The sequence below is a fragment of the Lissotriton vulgaris genome, chromosome 12 (assembly GCF_964263255.1).
Source record: "Lissotriton vulgaris chromosome 12, aLisVul1.2, whole genome shotgun sequence".
In the NCBI taxonomy this organism is placed as follows: domain Eukaryota; kingdom Metazoa; phylum Chordata; class Amphibia; order Caudata; family Salamandridae; genus Lissotriton; species Lissotriton vulgaris.
The window spans coordinates 526,197,937-526,212,837 of NC_141700.1; the positions used below are offsets into that span (position 1 = coordinate 526,197,937).

The 14,901-nt window shown below is 57.1% G+C and overlaps 1 protein-coding gene across 11 annotated transcripts in view; it reads left to right on the forward strand.

Moving 5' to 3' along the window:
- Positions 1–14,901, forward strand: part of CNOT1 (CCR4-NOT transcription complex subunit 1) — a 1,684,613-nt gene that overhangs the window by 1,288,854 nt on the left and 380,858 nt on the right. For all 11 annotated transcript variants that reach the window (XM_086945302.1, XM_086945307.1, XM_086945301.1 and 8 more), the window contains one exon: positions 8,373–8,621. In XM_086945302.1, the coding sequence (XP_086801428.1) occupies positions 8,373–8,621 (249 nt within the window). The remainder of the gene's footprint in view (positions 1–8,372; positions 8,622–14,901) is intronic.

The following is a 14,901-nucleotide window of genomic DNA, read 5'->3' on the forward strand; positions in this document are numbered from 1 at the left end:
AGGAAGTTTCGGCCCACTTGGCCAAGGAGCCCATCGAGCGCATTCCTGGGCCAGACGTAGGACGTGGTTGCGACTCCCACTACTTTCTGGTACCCAAGGAGGGCAAAGGGGGCCTACGCCCTATCTTGGACCTACGGTGACCGGGTGGATGACCAACTCTTTGTTGGTTATGTGGGCGCTAAGAAGGGGAAAGCGGTGCACAAGTGGACCATCTCGCGGTGGATCATCTTGTGTATCCAGGCGTGTTACTCCTTGGCTGAGAAGGAACCCCCTGTTGGGCTGAGGGCTCATTCCACTCTGGCCACAGCGACTACAACTGCCTTGGGCCGAGGAGTGCCCTTGCAGGACATTTGCCAGGCGGCTATGTGGGCCTCGCTGCACACGTTTGCAAGACACTATTGCCTGGACAGCCAAGTCCGGAGGGATGGCTTCTTTGGCTGTTCCGTCCTCCAGGACTTTCTGGTGTGATTATTGGTTCGCAGACCCACCACTGGGGTTGTTATTGCTGGGGTATCTATTCTACACAAAGACTGCATAGGCCTGCAGGTGGAACACATTTGTGGCATGGTGCACAGCAAAGGCTGTGGATCCCCTTTCTGCTCCTCTTTCTGAGGACCTTATGTTCCTACTATCCGTAGCCCTGCAGGGCTCTGCTCTGGCACTATCCTAGGTTATCTTTCGGCCATCTCCGCATTTCTAAGGCTTCCAGATCAGCCTTCTCTCTTTAAGTCCACAGTTGTTTGCAGTTTCTTGAAAGGCATTACACACACATTTCCTCCCGTGCCTTTCATAATGCCTCAATGGGACTTAAATCTTGTTTTGACCTATCTGATGTGCGCTCCCTTTGAGCACCTTCATAACTGTCCTTTACGTCTTCTCACCCTAAAGACGGCTTTCCTGGTAGCTATCCCCCTGCCAGAAGAGTGAGCGAGCGCCAGGCTCTTTCTTCTAAACCTCCTTTCCTTTCTGTTCATCCTAACAAGGCGGTTTTAAGGACCTTTCCTCCTTTCTTGCCAAAGGTTGTCGCACCCTTCCACATTGGGCATACCATCACTTTGCCCACTTTCTTTCTGCCTCTGCATCCTTCAAAAGAGGAAGAGAGGCTCCACCTTCTGGACCCAAAGCGGGCTCTCTCGTTCTATCTGAAGCACACACAACAGTTCCGGGACCAGCTCTTTGTTGGCTTCCGTGGGTGCCAAAAAAGGTTGGACCGTGCACAAACGAACCATCTCTTAGTGGGTCGTTCTGAGCATCAAAGCATGTTACTCGTTGGCTAAAAAGGAGCCTCCTGTGGGGTTGCGTACCCATTCCACTAGGGTGACGGCAGCCACTACTGCCTTGGGACGCGGCGTTCCCTTGTAGGACATTTATCTGAAAGAGACACGTTAGTGATAGATTCCTTACCTTAGAATATCCCCAGGCGTCAGACTGGATCCGGAAATTTTTTGCGTAGCAATACCCCTGCGCGCTGGTAGGCGTCGTCTGCGGCTCCGCGTCCGTCGTCGGCGTCGTGAGCGCCGGGATGACGTCATCGGAGTATATAGACGGCGCCCATGCGCGCTGACGTCAGTTCTCTTCTTTTTTCCGCGCCAGCTAGCGCAGATCCGGAAGAAGCTCTACCCCCAGTCACTTTTTGACTGAAAACTTTTTTGATCTTTTTGATCCTCTACTTAGTCGATTCTCGACTATCGGTGCCAGGGATGCCCGGGTTCAAGCCTTGCTCGAAGTGCGGCCGACTCATGTCGGTCACGGACCCCCATCGCCGGTGCCTGAAGTGCTTAGGCCTCGACCACGACGATCGGACCTGTGACGACTGCCGGGCCCTGACGTCGAAGGCTAGGCGGGAGCGGTCCCGCAAGCGTCTCGAGCTGAGGCAGTCGGCCCCGCGCCGCTCCAGGTCCCGGTCCCGGTCCCACGGGAGGTCGAGGGACAGGTCGCGAGGTCGGAGTCATCGACGCTCCGGGAGTGGTCACCGATCGTCTGGATCCAAGTCCTCAGGTAAGAGGCATGAGAGGTCGGAGCGACACCATCGGTCCTCCGACCCGCCCCGTCGCTCGCTCGATGCGACCGGGGGTTCGGGCGACACCGCCCACGCGGCTCCGCGGGAGTCGCAAGCGTCGCCGCCTGCCCCACACCTTCGGGTCCCTGGGCACGGCGCGTCGCAGGAGGAGGTCGAGAGGTACCTCATGGCCATGAGGGCCCTCCCTCCTCAGTCGGTTCCCGTGGCGCCTTCGGGCCGATCGGCTCCGTCTGGAGGTCCTTCCGGGTCGGGCGCTTCGGCCCCGACGACGTCGGGTACTTCGGGCCCGGCGCCGCTGGCGACTTCGGTCCCGGCGCCGCGCGACCTCGTTGGATCCGGCTCCGGATCCGGGACCTCGCCGGTCGACCTTACGACCTCACCGGCGCCGTCCCTTCAGGTGTCGTCCCCGGCAGCCGTAGTGGTTGCCGACCCCAATGCTTCCTACGGTCCGCCTCAGGCGTCGGAGGGGCGCCGCTGGGCGCCGATTCCGTCGGCCGTCGGAGAATTTTATCTCCATGAGGAGGCCCTGGCTGTTGATCCTGGTCTCCAGGAGCTGGGTGACGAGGAGCAGTGGGAGGGGTCCGAGGACCCTCTGGCACGTGATTGCCAGTCTCATCAGGACTGGACATATGAGCTTGGGGAGGCCAGTGGTATTGACACATCGCCAGACACTGGATTTACGTCGCCCCCGACTGTGGCTTCGGAGGCGGGTTCTGCCTACAGTGTAGTGTTGACGAAGGCAGCTAAGGCCCTACACCTTGAGCTCCCCGTCGCGGCCGTGAGGACTAATCTCCTCACTGAGGTACTCAAACAGCAGTCCGGCTCCGCGGAGCCCCTTCTGCCGTTCAATGAGGCCTTGTGTGACGTTCTGCTGGGCACTTGGTCCAAGCCCGCCACAGGTCCCCCTGTGGATAGGAACGTGGCCAGACGCTACCGCCCGGCACCGGGCGACCCTTGCTTTTTGTCCACCCACCCCACCCCCGAGAGCCTGGTCATCCAGGCCTCCACCTCCCAGACCGCATTCCCGACGGCCCCGCCCGATCGGGAATCCAAGAGATATGAGCAGTTCGGGAAGAAGGTCTTCTCGTCTGTGAGCCTAGGGCTCCGGTCAGTAAACACCAACTGTCTCTTGGGCCGCTACACCCACACTCTGTGGGACACGGTTGCGGAGGTGCTGCCACAATGCTCTGAGGAGGTCAGAGCTAAACTCAGCCAAACCCTTGCGGACGGCCGAGATGCAGCACGTTTTTCCATCCGGTGTGGGCTGGATACCACGGACTCACTGGGCAGGGCGATGGCAACGACGGTGGCGGTTCGACGCCACGCCTGGTTGAGGTCCGCCAACTTCTCGGCCGATGTCCAGGCTACTCTCCTGGACATGCCGTTTGATGGCCGTCGCCTCTTCGGCGACAAGGCAGACCATGCGCTGGAACGTTTTAAGGACTCCAGGGCCACGGCCAAGTCCTTGGGCCTTGCGGCCCCACGCCAGCAATCGGGTGCCTTTCGCTCCTTTCGTGGCCACGGAAGGGGTGCCCCACCACGGACCGTCAGCCACGCGCCGCAGAATGTTCAGCAACGCGGTGGCGGCCGTGGGAACCGCCGTGGCGGTGGTCGGGGCCAGCGGCGAGGCCAGTCCACACCTCCCTCAGCAGCCCCCGCCTCAAAACCTTCCTAGTCCGAGTTTTCAGGCCCATGTGACGCCTGTGGGAGGCAGGGTTCGCCATCACCTCTCCCACTGGCATACAGTCACTTCGGACAGGTGGGTGCTGCAAATTGTCCGAAGGGGTTTCTCCCTCCCCTTCGAGTCTTCCCCTCCATCCATGCCACCTCAATGCCACCGTGTGTCGGGGGATCACTTGCGACTTCTGCAAGAGGAAGTTTCGGCCCTCTTGGCCAAGAGGGCCATCGAGCGCGTTCCTGGGCCAGAAGTAGGACGTGGCTGTTACTCCCACTACTTTCTGGTACCCAAGAAGGGCAAAGGGGGCCTACGCCCTATCTTGGATCTGCGGAACGTGAACGGCTTCCTCCGTACGGAGAAGTTCAAGATGCTCACTTTGGCTCAGGTCCTGGCTGCCCTGGACCCAGGAGACTGGATGGTAGCGTTGGACTTGCAGGACGCCTATTTCCACATCCCCGTCCTGCCGGCCCACCGGCGTTACCTGCGGTTCACGGTAGGCCACGAGCACTTTCAGTTTACCGTGCTCCCCTTCGGCCTTACCAGCGCCCCACGGGTGTTCACGAAGGTGATGGCGGTGGTCGCAGCCCATCTGCGCAGGCAAGGGGTGTCAGTCTTCCCCTACCTCGACGACTGGTTGTTGAAGGCGGGCTCGCCCCAGACAGTCGTCAGCCACCTCCAGACTACGGCCGACCTCCTGCACTTGCTGGGGTTCTCCATCAATGTGCCGAAGTCACACCTGTGTCCCTCTCAGAAGCTCCTTTTCATCGGAGCGGTTCTCGACTCGGCGCAGTTTCGGGTTTACCCACCCGAGCAGCGGGTTCGGGATATTCAGGCTCTGATTCCTATCTTCGGGCCGTTATCCCGGGTCTCGGTCAGGTTGACGCTGCGGCTTCTGGGACTGATGGCCTCCTGCATCCTTCTGGTGCGTCACGCCAGGTGGCGGATGCGGGCTCTGCAGTGGGACCTGAAGTTTCAGTGGGCCCAGCATCAGGGCAACCTGTCCGATCATGTCCTGATCTCGGAGGGCACTGCGAGACAACTGCAGTGGTGGCTCACGGACCGCGACTGGGTCAGTGGCAGACCCCTCTCTCTACCCCAGCCGGAGCACGTAGTTGTGACGGACGCGTCCCTCCAGGGCTGGGGAGGCCACATGGGAGAGGCGGAGATCAGAGGCCTCTGGTCTCCGGCGGAGTCCCGGCTCCACATCAACCTTCTGGAGCTGCGGGCGATTCGTCTTGCGCTGAAGGCATTCCTCCCCTCTGTCAGGGGGAGCGTGGTGCAAGTGTTCACCGACAACACCACCGCCATGTGGTACTGCAACAAACAGGGCGGTGTGGGGTCGTGGACCCTTTGCCAGGAGGCTCTGCGCCTCTGGCAGTGGCTGGAACATCAGGGCGTGACTCTGGTGGTTCAACACCTGGCAGGTTCTCTGAATGCCAGGGCGGACGAACTCAGCCGCCGGTGCATGATGGATCACGAATGGCGTCTGAACTCGGACGTGGCGCAAGGTCTCTTTCGACAGTGGGGAGAGCCTTGGTTAGATCTATTCGCCACAGAAGAGAACGCGCAATGTCAGCGGTTCTGCGCATTGGAGTTTCCAAGGCGGCACTCGCTCGGAGACGCTTTTCGTCGCGAGTGGAGCTGCGGCCTGTTGTACGCCTTTCCGCCTATACCACTTCTGCCCAGAGTGCTGAAGAAGATCAAGCGCGACCGGGCCCAGGTTATCCTTGTGGCTCCGGACTGGGCTCGAAGATACTGGTATCCCGAGCTACTCAGCATGTCAGTCGATCCCCCGATTCGTCTGCCTCTTCGGGAGGACCTTCTGTCGCAGCAGCAGGGGACGGTCCTGCACCCGAACCTGTCCAGTCTCCACCTACAAGCTTGGAGATTGAGCGGCGGCAGTTGAGGCCATTTGACTTGCCTCCCGAAGTCTGTGACATCATTCTGGCAGCCAGGCGTCCCTCCACAAAGTCGGTATACGCCTGCCGGTGGAATAGATTTGTGGCATGGTGCGCAGCAAAGGCTGTGGATCCCCTCTCTGCACCCCTCTCGGAAGTGCTGCTCTTTCTTCTCTCCCTTGCCCAGCAGGGCTCTGCTCTGGGCACTCTTAAAGGGTACCTCTCTGCTCTTTCAGCCTTCTTGAGGCTACCTGATCAGCCTTCTTTGTTCAAGTCCCCTATAGTGAGTAGGTTTCTGAAGGGCATCCCACACATGTTCCCTCCTGTTCCCTTCGTGATGCCCCAGTGGGACTTGAACCTTGTTCTCACCTATCTGATGTGTGCTCCCTTTGAGCCACTTCATAACTGTCCTCTTCGCCTCCTTACGCTGAAGACGGCCTTCCTGGTTGCCATCACCTCTGCCAGGAGGGTGAGTGAGCTCCAGGCTCTTTCTTCTTCTCCGCCTTTCCTGTCTGTTCATCCTGATAAGGTGGTGTTGCGTACACGACCTTCCTTTCTGCCCAAGGTTGTCACGGCCTTCCACATCGGGCAGTCCATCACCTTGCCCACCTTCTTTCCGCCTCCGCATCCCTCGAAAGAGGAAGAGAGGCTCCACCGTCTGGATCCAAAACGTGCGCTCTCCTACTACCTGGACCGCACTCGCCAATTCCGGGTGGATGACCAACTCTTCGTTGGTTACGTGGGCGCGAAGAAGGGAAAGGCTGTACACAAGAGGACCATCTCCAGGTGGATCATCTTGTGCATCCAAGCTTGCTACTCTATGGCGAGGAAGGAGCCCCCGGCTGGATTGCGGGCTCACTCCACTCGGGCCACGGCAACGACAACTGCCCTGGGCCGCGGTGTCCCCCTGCAGGACATCTGTCAGGCAGCCACGTGGGCCTCGCTGCACACGTTCGCAAGACACTACTGCCTGGACAGTCAAGTCCGGAGGGATGGCTTCTTTGGCCGTTCCGTCCTCCAGGACTTTCTGGTGTGATATTGGTTCGCAGACCCACCACCGGGGTTGGTATTGCTGGGGTATCTATTCTAAGGTAAGGAATCTATCACTAACGTGTCTCTTTCAGATGCACAAGTTACTACTTGTGTAACGATATATCTGTAAGAGACATTAGTTAGTGATAGATTCCTTACCGCCCTCCCATCCTCCCCGTTCTGCGAACCGATATTTAGGGTTAAGGTCATCCCCTTTCAGGGCCCTAGTTTCAATGGCACCAGTGTTAGTTCTATCATGGCTCTGCGTATCTGGCGCGGAAAAGCTGTGTTATCAGAACTGACGTCAGCGCGCATGGGCGCCGTCTATATACTCCGATGACGTCATCCCGGCGCTCACGACGCCGACGACGGACGCGGAGCCGCAGACGACGCCTACCAGCGCGCAGGGGTATTGCTACGCAAAAAATTTCCGGATCCAGTCTGACGCCTGGGGATATTCTAAGGTAAGGAATCTATCACTAACTAATGTCTCTTACAGATATATCGTTACACAAGTAGTAACTTGTGCGACAGGCAGCTACATGGGCTTCGCTGCACATGTTTACCAAGCATTACTGCCTTGACAGTCAATCCCGGATAGATGACTTCTTTGGCCGTTCTGTTCTATGTGGCTTTCTGGTGTAATCTTATTCGCAGACCCTCCACCAGGATTGGTATTGCTGGGGTATCTATTCTAAGGTAAGGAATCTATCACTAACGTGTCTCTTTCAGATGCACAAGTTACTACTTGTGTAACGATATCTGTAAGAGACATTAGTTAGTGATAGATTCCTTACCGACCCACCCATCCTCCCCATTCTGCGAACCGATATCTAGGGTTAAGGTCATCCCCTTTCAGGGCCCTAGTTTCAAGGCACCAGTGTTGGTTTTTGGCATATCTCTGCGTTTCTGGCGTGGAAAAGCTGTGTCTAAGAACTGACGTCAGCACGCAGAGGCGGCGTCTAAGTACTCCGACTGATTTTTAGGGTTAAGGACATCCATTTCAGGGCCCTAGTTTCATGGCATCAGTGGTCAGTTTCTTGCATGGCTCTGCGTTCCTGGCGCGGAAAGTCGTGTACAGAACGAAGTCTGCGCGCATGGGTGGCACCTAAGTAGTCTCCGTGATGTCATCTCTGCGCTTGCGACAGACGCGGAGCTGCACGACGCCACCTACCGACGCGCTGGGGTACTGCTGACGAAAAACTTTCTGGATCCAGGCCGACGCCTGGGGATATTCTAAGGTAAGTAATCTATCACTAACTAATGTCTCTTACAGATATATCGTTACACAAGTAGTAACTTGTGCTTCTGGTACAGTCTATCTAACCATAAATTCCTCACCAACCCTACCATCCTCATTCTATGGAATGATCTTGTGCACTCCATTAATAAGACCCCAAATTCAAAAGTCTGAACTCTGGCATTTACTCCTTTCAGTGGCTCTGCTTCCAGCGGCGTAGACAAATCTGAATGAAAATGGACGTCCGCGTGCTGAGGTGGTACATATATGGGGTCTCTAACATCACTTCCGGGCGGGGTGAATCTGACATTTGGTTGCATGGTGCCACCTCGCAATGGAATTGATAGCAAAATGTTACCTGATCCATTCGGAGGCCTAGGGAGATTCTCAAAGTGAGGAATTTGTGGTTGGTCTCTAACTGGGAATGCTTTTTCAAAGGTAAGTATCTTGTTCTTTTTTTAATATAGTGATATCTTAACTCAGTGCATTCATCGTTTCCCACAGATGCACCAGCAAGGAATTTTAAAGACCGATGATCTCATCACAAGATTCTTTCGTCTCTGTACTGAAATGTGTGTGGAAATAAGCTACCGTGCTCAGGCAGAGCAGCAGCACAACCCAGCAGCCAACCCCACCATGATCCGAGCCAAGTGTTACCACAACTTAGATGCCTTTGTACGCCTTATTGCTCTACTTGTAAAGCACTCTGGAGAGGCCACCAATACAGTCACAAAGATCAACTTGCTTAACAAGGTAAGTGCTTTTCAATGAGTAGAGTAATTCTTGCTGGGTGTAATTGATGTTGCACTGAAATATTGTGTGAAAAAGCTAACTGCATGGGTTTACATACCAAATGACTACTGTTGTACATGGCAGTTGGGTGTTGGTATGCATCATAACACTTCTTCCCTCTTTTTCACAACACAAAGTAAGAGATCTGAAAGAAACAGGTTAGTATTAGATTCCTTACCTTAAAATATCCCCAGGCGTCAGTCTGGATCCGGAAACTTTTGCGTAGCAGTACCCCTGCGCATTGGTAGGCGTCGTCTGCAGGCGTCCCCTGCGGCTCCGCGTCAGTCGTCGGCGTCGTGCGCCGTGATGACGTCGCTGGAGTATATAGACGCCGCCTCCGCGCGCTGACGTCAGTTCTTCTATTTTCCGCGCCAGTTAGCGCAGATCCGAAGAGCAGTACTCCGGTCTTTGACCAAAGTTTTTGAATCTTTTTGATATCTTCTTACGGTGCCGCTAGGATGCCTGGTTTTAAGAACTGTGACGACTGTGTCCGCACGATGTCGGTCACGGACCATCACCGACTCTGCCTCCGGTGGCTGGGCCCCGACCACGACGTGGACGCCTGCGTCGATTGCCGGGCCTTGACGAATAAAGCTAGACGGGAGCGGTCCCGCAAGCTGCTCGAGCTCCGGGTGTCGGCCCCGCGTCGAGAGCGGTCCCGGTCCGGCCGGAGGTCAAGGGAGCGATCGAGGGAGAGGTCGCGGAGCCGTCACGAGCGCTCCGGGAGTCGTCACCATTCCTCTGGTTCCTCGGGTAGGAAGCACAAGAAGTCGGGGCGTCGTCATCGTACCCCCGACTCTCGCGCGATGCGGCCGGGGGTTCGGGTGGCCGCGGCTCCGCGTGAGTCGCCGACGCGGCCTGCTCCATACCCTGCGGTCCCTGGGCAAGGCGTGTCGCCCGAGGAGATAGAGGCGTTCCTCATGGCCATGAGGGCACTGCCTCCTCCGACGGGGCCTCCGGCGCCTGCGGGCCCTGTGGTCCCGCCCGAGGGCCCTAGCGGTTCGGGTGCTCCTGCCTCGACGCCGTCGGGTGTTCCGGCCCCGCCGACGGCTCCGGCCCCAGCGCCGCAGGGGCCTTCAGGTTCGATGCCGGCTGGTCAACCGGCCTCTCCGGCACCGATTCCATCGGGGCAGCCCCTGGCGCCGCCCCCATTCCCTCTCCGACTCTGGACGCGGAGTCGAATCGGCGTCGCCCGACGCCGAGTCCGACGCCGATGGGGCCTGTGGACCCCGGGGAGCCAGTCTACATTGTTCATTCCGAATATGGTGAAGATGTAGATTACAGAGAGGATTGGGAGGGGTCTGAGGACCCTCTGGCCCGTGAGTGTCAGTACAATGTGGCTGGACGGGTGACTTGGGTGACGCCAGTGGTCTGGATGACTCCCCCAACCCTGGCTTTGTCTCGCCTCCTACCGTGGCTTCGGAGGAGGGGGCAGCTTATTCAGTGGTGTTGATGAGTGCTGCCAAGGCCTTAAACCTTGAGCTCCCCGTCGCGGCCGTGAGGACTAACATCCTCACTGAGGTCCTCAAACCGCAGTCATGCCCACAGGAGCCACTGCTGCCGTTCAACGAGGCCTTAACTGACGTTCTTTTGGGCCGTGGTCCAGGCCAGCTTCAGGTTCGCCTGTTGATAGGAACGTGGCCAGACGCCACCGTCCGTGTACGGATGACCCCAAGTTCTTGTCCACCCATCCCACCCCTGAGAGCCTGGTGATCCAGGCCTCGACTTCCCAGACCGCATTCCCGTCGGCCCCGCCCGACCGGGAATCTAAGAGGTACGACCAGTATGGTAAGAAGGTCTTCTCGTCCCTGAGTCTGGGACTGCGGTCTTGTAACACCGCATGCCTCTTAGGCCGCTACACCCACTCTCTGTGGGATACGGTCGTGGACCTGCTGCCTGAATGCCCGCCGGAGGTACGGGCTAAGCTCGGCAAGGCTATTATTGAAGGCCGAGACGCAGCAAGATACTCAATCAGGTGTGGTCTTGATACGACCGACTCACTGGGCAGAGCGATGTCCACGACGGTGGCGATTCGTCGCCACGCCTGGCTGAGATCCGCCAACTTCTCGGCAGATGTCCAGAATGCATTGATGGACATGCCGTTTGATGGCAGTCGCCTGTTTGGCGACAAAGCGGACCACGCGCTGGAGTGCTTCAAGTACTCCAGGGTCACGGCCAAGTCCTTGGGTCTCTCGACCCAGCGCCAGCAAACGGGTTTGTTTCGCTTCTTTCGTGGCCAAGGAAGGGGCGGTCCCACACGTGCTGCCAGCCACGCGCCGCAACAGACTTATCAACGCGGTGGCGGCCGTGGAAACCGCTGTGGTGGCGGTCGGGGACAACGGCGGGGTCAGACCACCACACCTTCCCCTGCAGCTTCCTCCTAGTCCGTGCTTTCAGGCCCATGTGACGCCAGTGGGTGGCAGGCTTCGCCATCACCTCTCCCACTGGCGCACAATAACATCGGACAGGTGGGTGCTGCAGCTTGTCCGAAGGGGCTACTCCCTCCCCTTCGAGACCACTCCTCCAGCCATGCCACCGCAGAACCACCGTGTGTCGGGGGACCACCTGGCACTTCTGAGGGAAGAAGTTACGGCCCTCTTGGCCAAGGGGGCCATCGAGCACATTCCTCGGCCAGAAGTGGGACGTGGTTGCTATTCCCACTACTTTCTGGTACCCAAGAAGCACAAAGAGGGCCTACGTCCTATCTTGGACCTAAGGAACGTCAACGGCTTCCTCCGGAAGGAGAAGTTCAAAATGTTGGCTTTAGCTCAGGTTTTGGCTGCTCTAGACCCGCAAGACTGGATGGTAGCGTTGGACTTGCAGGATGCGTATTTTCACATCCCCGTCCTGCCGGCCCACCGGCGTTACCTGCGGTTCACGGTAGGCCACGAGCACTTTCAGTTTATAGTGCTCCCCTTCGGCCTTACCAGCGCCCCACGGGTGTTCACCAAGGTGATGGCGGTGGTCGCAGCCCATCTGCGCAGATTGGGGGTTTCAGTCTTCCCCTATCTAGACAACTGGTTGTTGAAGGCGGGCTCGCCCCAGACAGTCGTCCACCACCTTCAGATGACGGCAGACCTCCTGCACGAGCTGGGGTTCTCCATCAATGTGCAGAAGTCACACCTATGTCCCTCTCAAAAGCTCCTTTTCATGGGAGCGGTTCTCGACTTGGCGCAGTTTCGGGTCTACCCACCCGAACAGCGGGTTCGGGATATACAGGCTCTGATTCCAATCTTTCAGCCTTTATCCCGAGTTTCGGTCAGGTTGACGCTGCGGCTTCTGCGGCTGATGCTTCCTGCATCCTTCTGGTGCATCACGCCCGTTGGCGGATGCGGGCTCTGCAGTGGGACCTGAAGTTTCAGTGGGCCCAGCATCGGGGCAACCTGTCAGACCATGTCCTGATCTCGGAGGGCACTGCAAGACAGCTGCTCTAGTGGCTCACGGACCGCGATTGGGTCAGAGGCAGATCCCTCTCCCTTCCCCAACCGGAGCATGTAGTTGTGACAGACGCGTCCCTCCAGGGCCGGGAAGGCCACATGGGAGAGGCGGAGATCAAAGGCCTCTGGTCTCCGGCGTAGTCCCGGCTCCATATCAACCTTTTGGAGCTGCGGGCGATTCGTCTAGCACTGAAGGCATTCCTTCCCTCTGTCCGGGGGAGTGTAGTGCAGGTGTTCACGGACAACACCACCGCCATGTGGTACTGCAACAAACAGGGCGGGGTGGGGTCGTGGACCCTCTGCCAGGAGGCTCTGGGCCTCTGGCAATGGCTGGAACATCAGGGCGTGACCCTGGTGATTCAACACCTGGCAGCTTCTCTGAACGCCAGGGCGGACGAACTCAGCTGCCGGTGCATGATGGATCATGAATGGCGTCTGAACTCTGACGTGGCTCGATGTCTCTTTCTGCAGTGGGGAGAGGCTTGGTTAGATCTATTCGCCACCGAAGAGAACGCGCAATGTCATCAGTTCTGCGTGTTGGAATTTTCAAGGCGGCACTCGCTCTGAGACGCTTTTCGTCGCGAGTGGAGTTGCGGTCTGTTGTACGCCTTTCCGCCTATACCACTTCTGCCCAGAGCGCTGAAGATCAGGCGCGAACGGGCACAAGTCATCCTTGTGGCTCCTGACTGGGCACGAAGGTACTGGTAATCCGAGCTACTCAGTATGTCAGTCGATCCCCGGTTCATCTGCCTCTTCAGGAGGACCTTCTGTCGCAGCAGCAGGAGACGGTCCTCCACCCGAACCTGTCCAGTCTCCACCTCCATGCTTGGAGATTGAGCGGCGACAGTTGAGGCCATATGACTTGCCTCCTGAAGTCTGTAACATTATTCTGGCAGCCAGGCGTCCCTCCACAAAGTCGGTATACGCCTGCAGGTGGAACAGAATTGTGGCATGGTGCACAGCAAAGGCTGTGGATCCTATCTCTGCCCCTCTTTCTGAGGTTCTTCTCTTCCTTCTTTCTCTTGGCCAGCAGGGCTCTGCTCTGGGCACTATCAAGGGCTACCTTTCTGCTCTTTCAGCCTTTTTGAGGCTGCCTGATCAACCTTCTTTGTTCAAGTCCCCTATTGTTAATCGATTCTTGAAAGGCATCACATACGTTCCCTCTGGTTCCCTTTGTGATGCCTCAGTGGGACTTGAACCTGGTTCTTAGTTTTCTGATGTGTGCTCCCTTTGAGCCCCTTCATTCCTGTCCTCTCAGTCTCCTGACTTTAAAGACGGCTTTCCTGGTTGCCATCACCTCTGCCAGGAGAGTGAGTGAGCTCCAGGCTCTTTCTGTCAAACCTCCTTTCCTGTCCATTCATCCTGACAAGGTGGTTTTGAGAACTAGGCCTTCTTTCCTGCCCAAAGTTGTCTCTGCTTTTCACATCGGGCAGTCCATCACCCTCCCTTCCTTCTTCCCGCCTCCGCATCCTCCATCGTCTGGACCCAAAACGTTCGCTTTCATTTTATATGGATCGCACACGCCAGTTCCGGGTGGATGACCAACTGTTTTTTGGCTACGTGGGTGCGAAGAAGGGACGGGCGGTACATAAACGGACCATCTCTCGGGTCGTTCTGTGCATCAAAGCGTGCTTTTCTTTGGCTCGAAAGGAGCCTCCTGTTGGGCTGAGGGCCCATTCCACTCGGGCCACGGCGGCTACTACTGCCCTGGGCCGGGGAGTCCCCTTGCAGGACATTTGCCAGGCGGCTACGTGGGCCTTTCTGCACACCTTTGTGAGGCACTACTGCCTGGACAGTCCAGTCCGGAGGGATGGCTTCTATGGCCGTTCTGTCCTCCAGGACTTTCTGGTGTAGGATTGTATTGGTTCGCAGACCCACCACCGGGGTTGGTATTGCTGGGGTATCTATTCTAAGGTAAGGAATCTAATACTAACCTGTTTCTTTCAGATGAACAAGTTACTTACCTTCGGTAACGATATATCTGTAAGAAACAGTAGTTGGTATTAGATTCCTTACCGCCCCACCCATCCTCTCCTTTCTGCGAACTGATACCTAGGGTTAAATACATCCCTTTCAGGGCCCTAGTTTCAAATGGCACCAGTGTTGGTTCTCACATGGCTCTGCGTTTTCTGGCGCGGAAAAGCTGTGTACAAAGAACTGACGTCAGCGCGCGGAGGCGGCGTCTATATACTCCAGCCACGACGCCGACGACTGACGCGGAGCCGCAGGGGACGCCTGCAGACGACGCCTACCGACGCCCAGGGGTACTGCTACGCAAAAGTTTCCGGATCCAGACTGACGCCTGGGGATATTCTAAGGTAAGGAATCTAATACTAACTACTGTTTCTTACAGATATATTGTTACCGAAGGTAAGTAACTTGTTCATTTAATTAGGTACTGGAAAGTTAATGCTAGGGTAGCTTTTCAAATTACAGCACTATTTTTAGCCCTCCTTTTGTCACTTCCAGACTACGGCCGACCTCCTGCATTCGCTGGGGTTCTCCATCGACGTGCCAAAGTCACACCTGACTCCCTCTCAGAAGCTGCTCTTCATCAGAGCGGTTCTGGACACGACGCAGTTTCAAGTCTATTCTCCCAAACAGCGAGTCCGGGATATTCGGGCTATGATGCCGCTCTTTGAGCCTCTAGCCCGGGTTTTGGTCAGGCTGACCCTCAGGCTACTGGGCCTGATTGCCTCCTTCATACTGCTGATGGACCTTGCCAGATGCCATATGCAGGCTCTGCAGTGGGAACTGAAGTTCCAGGGGGGCACAACATTAGGGAAACCTGTCCAATTGCGTCC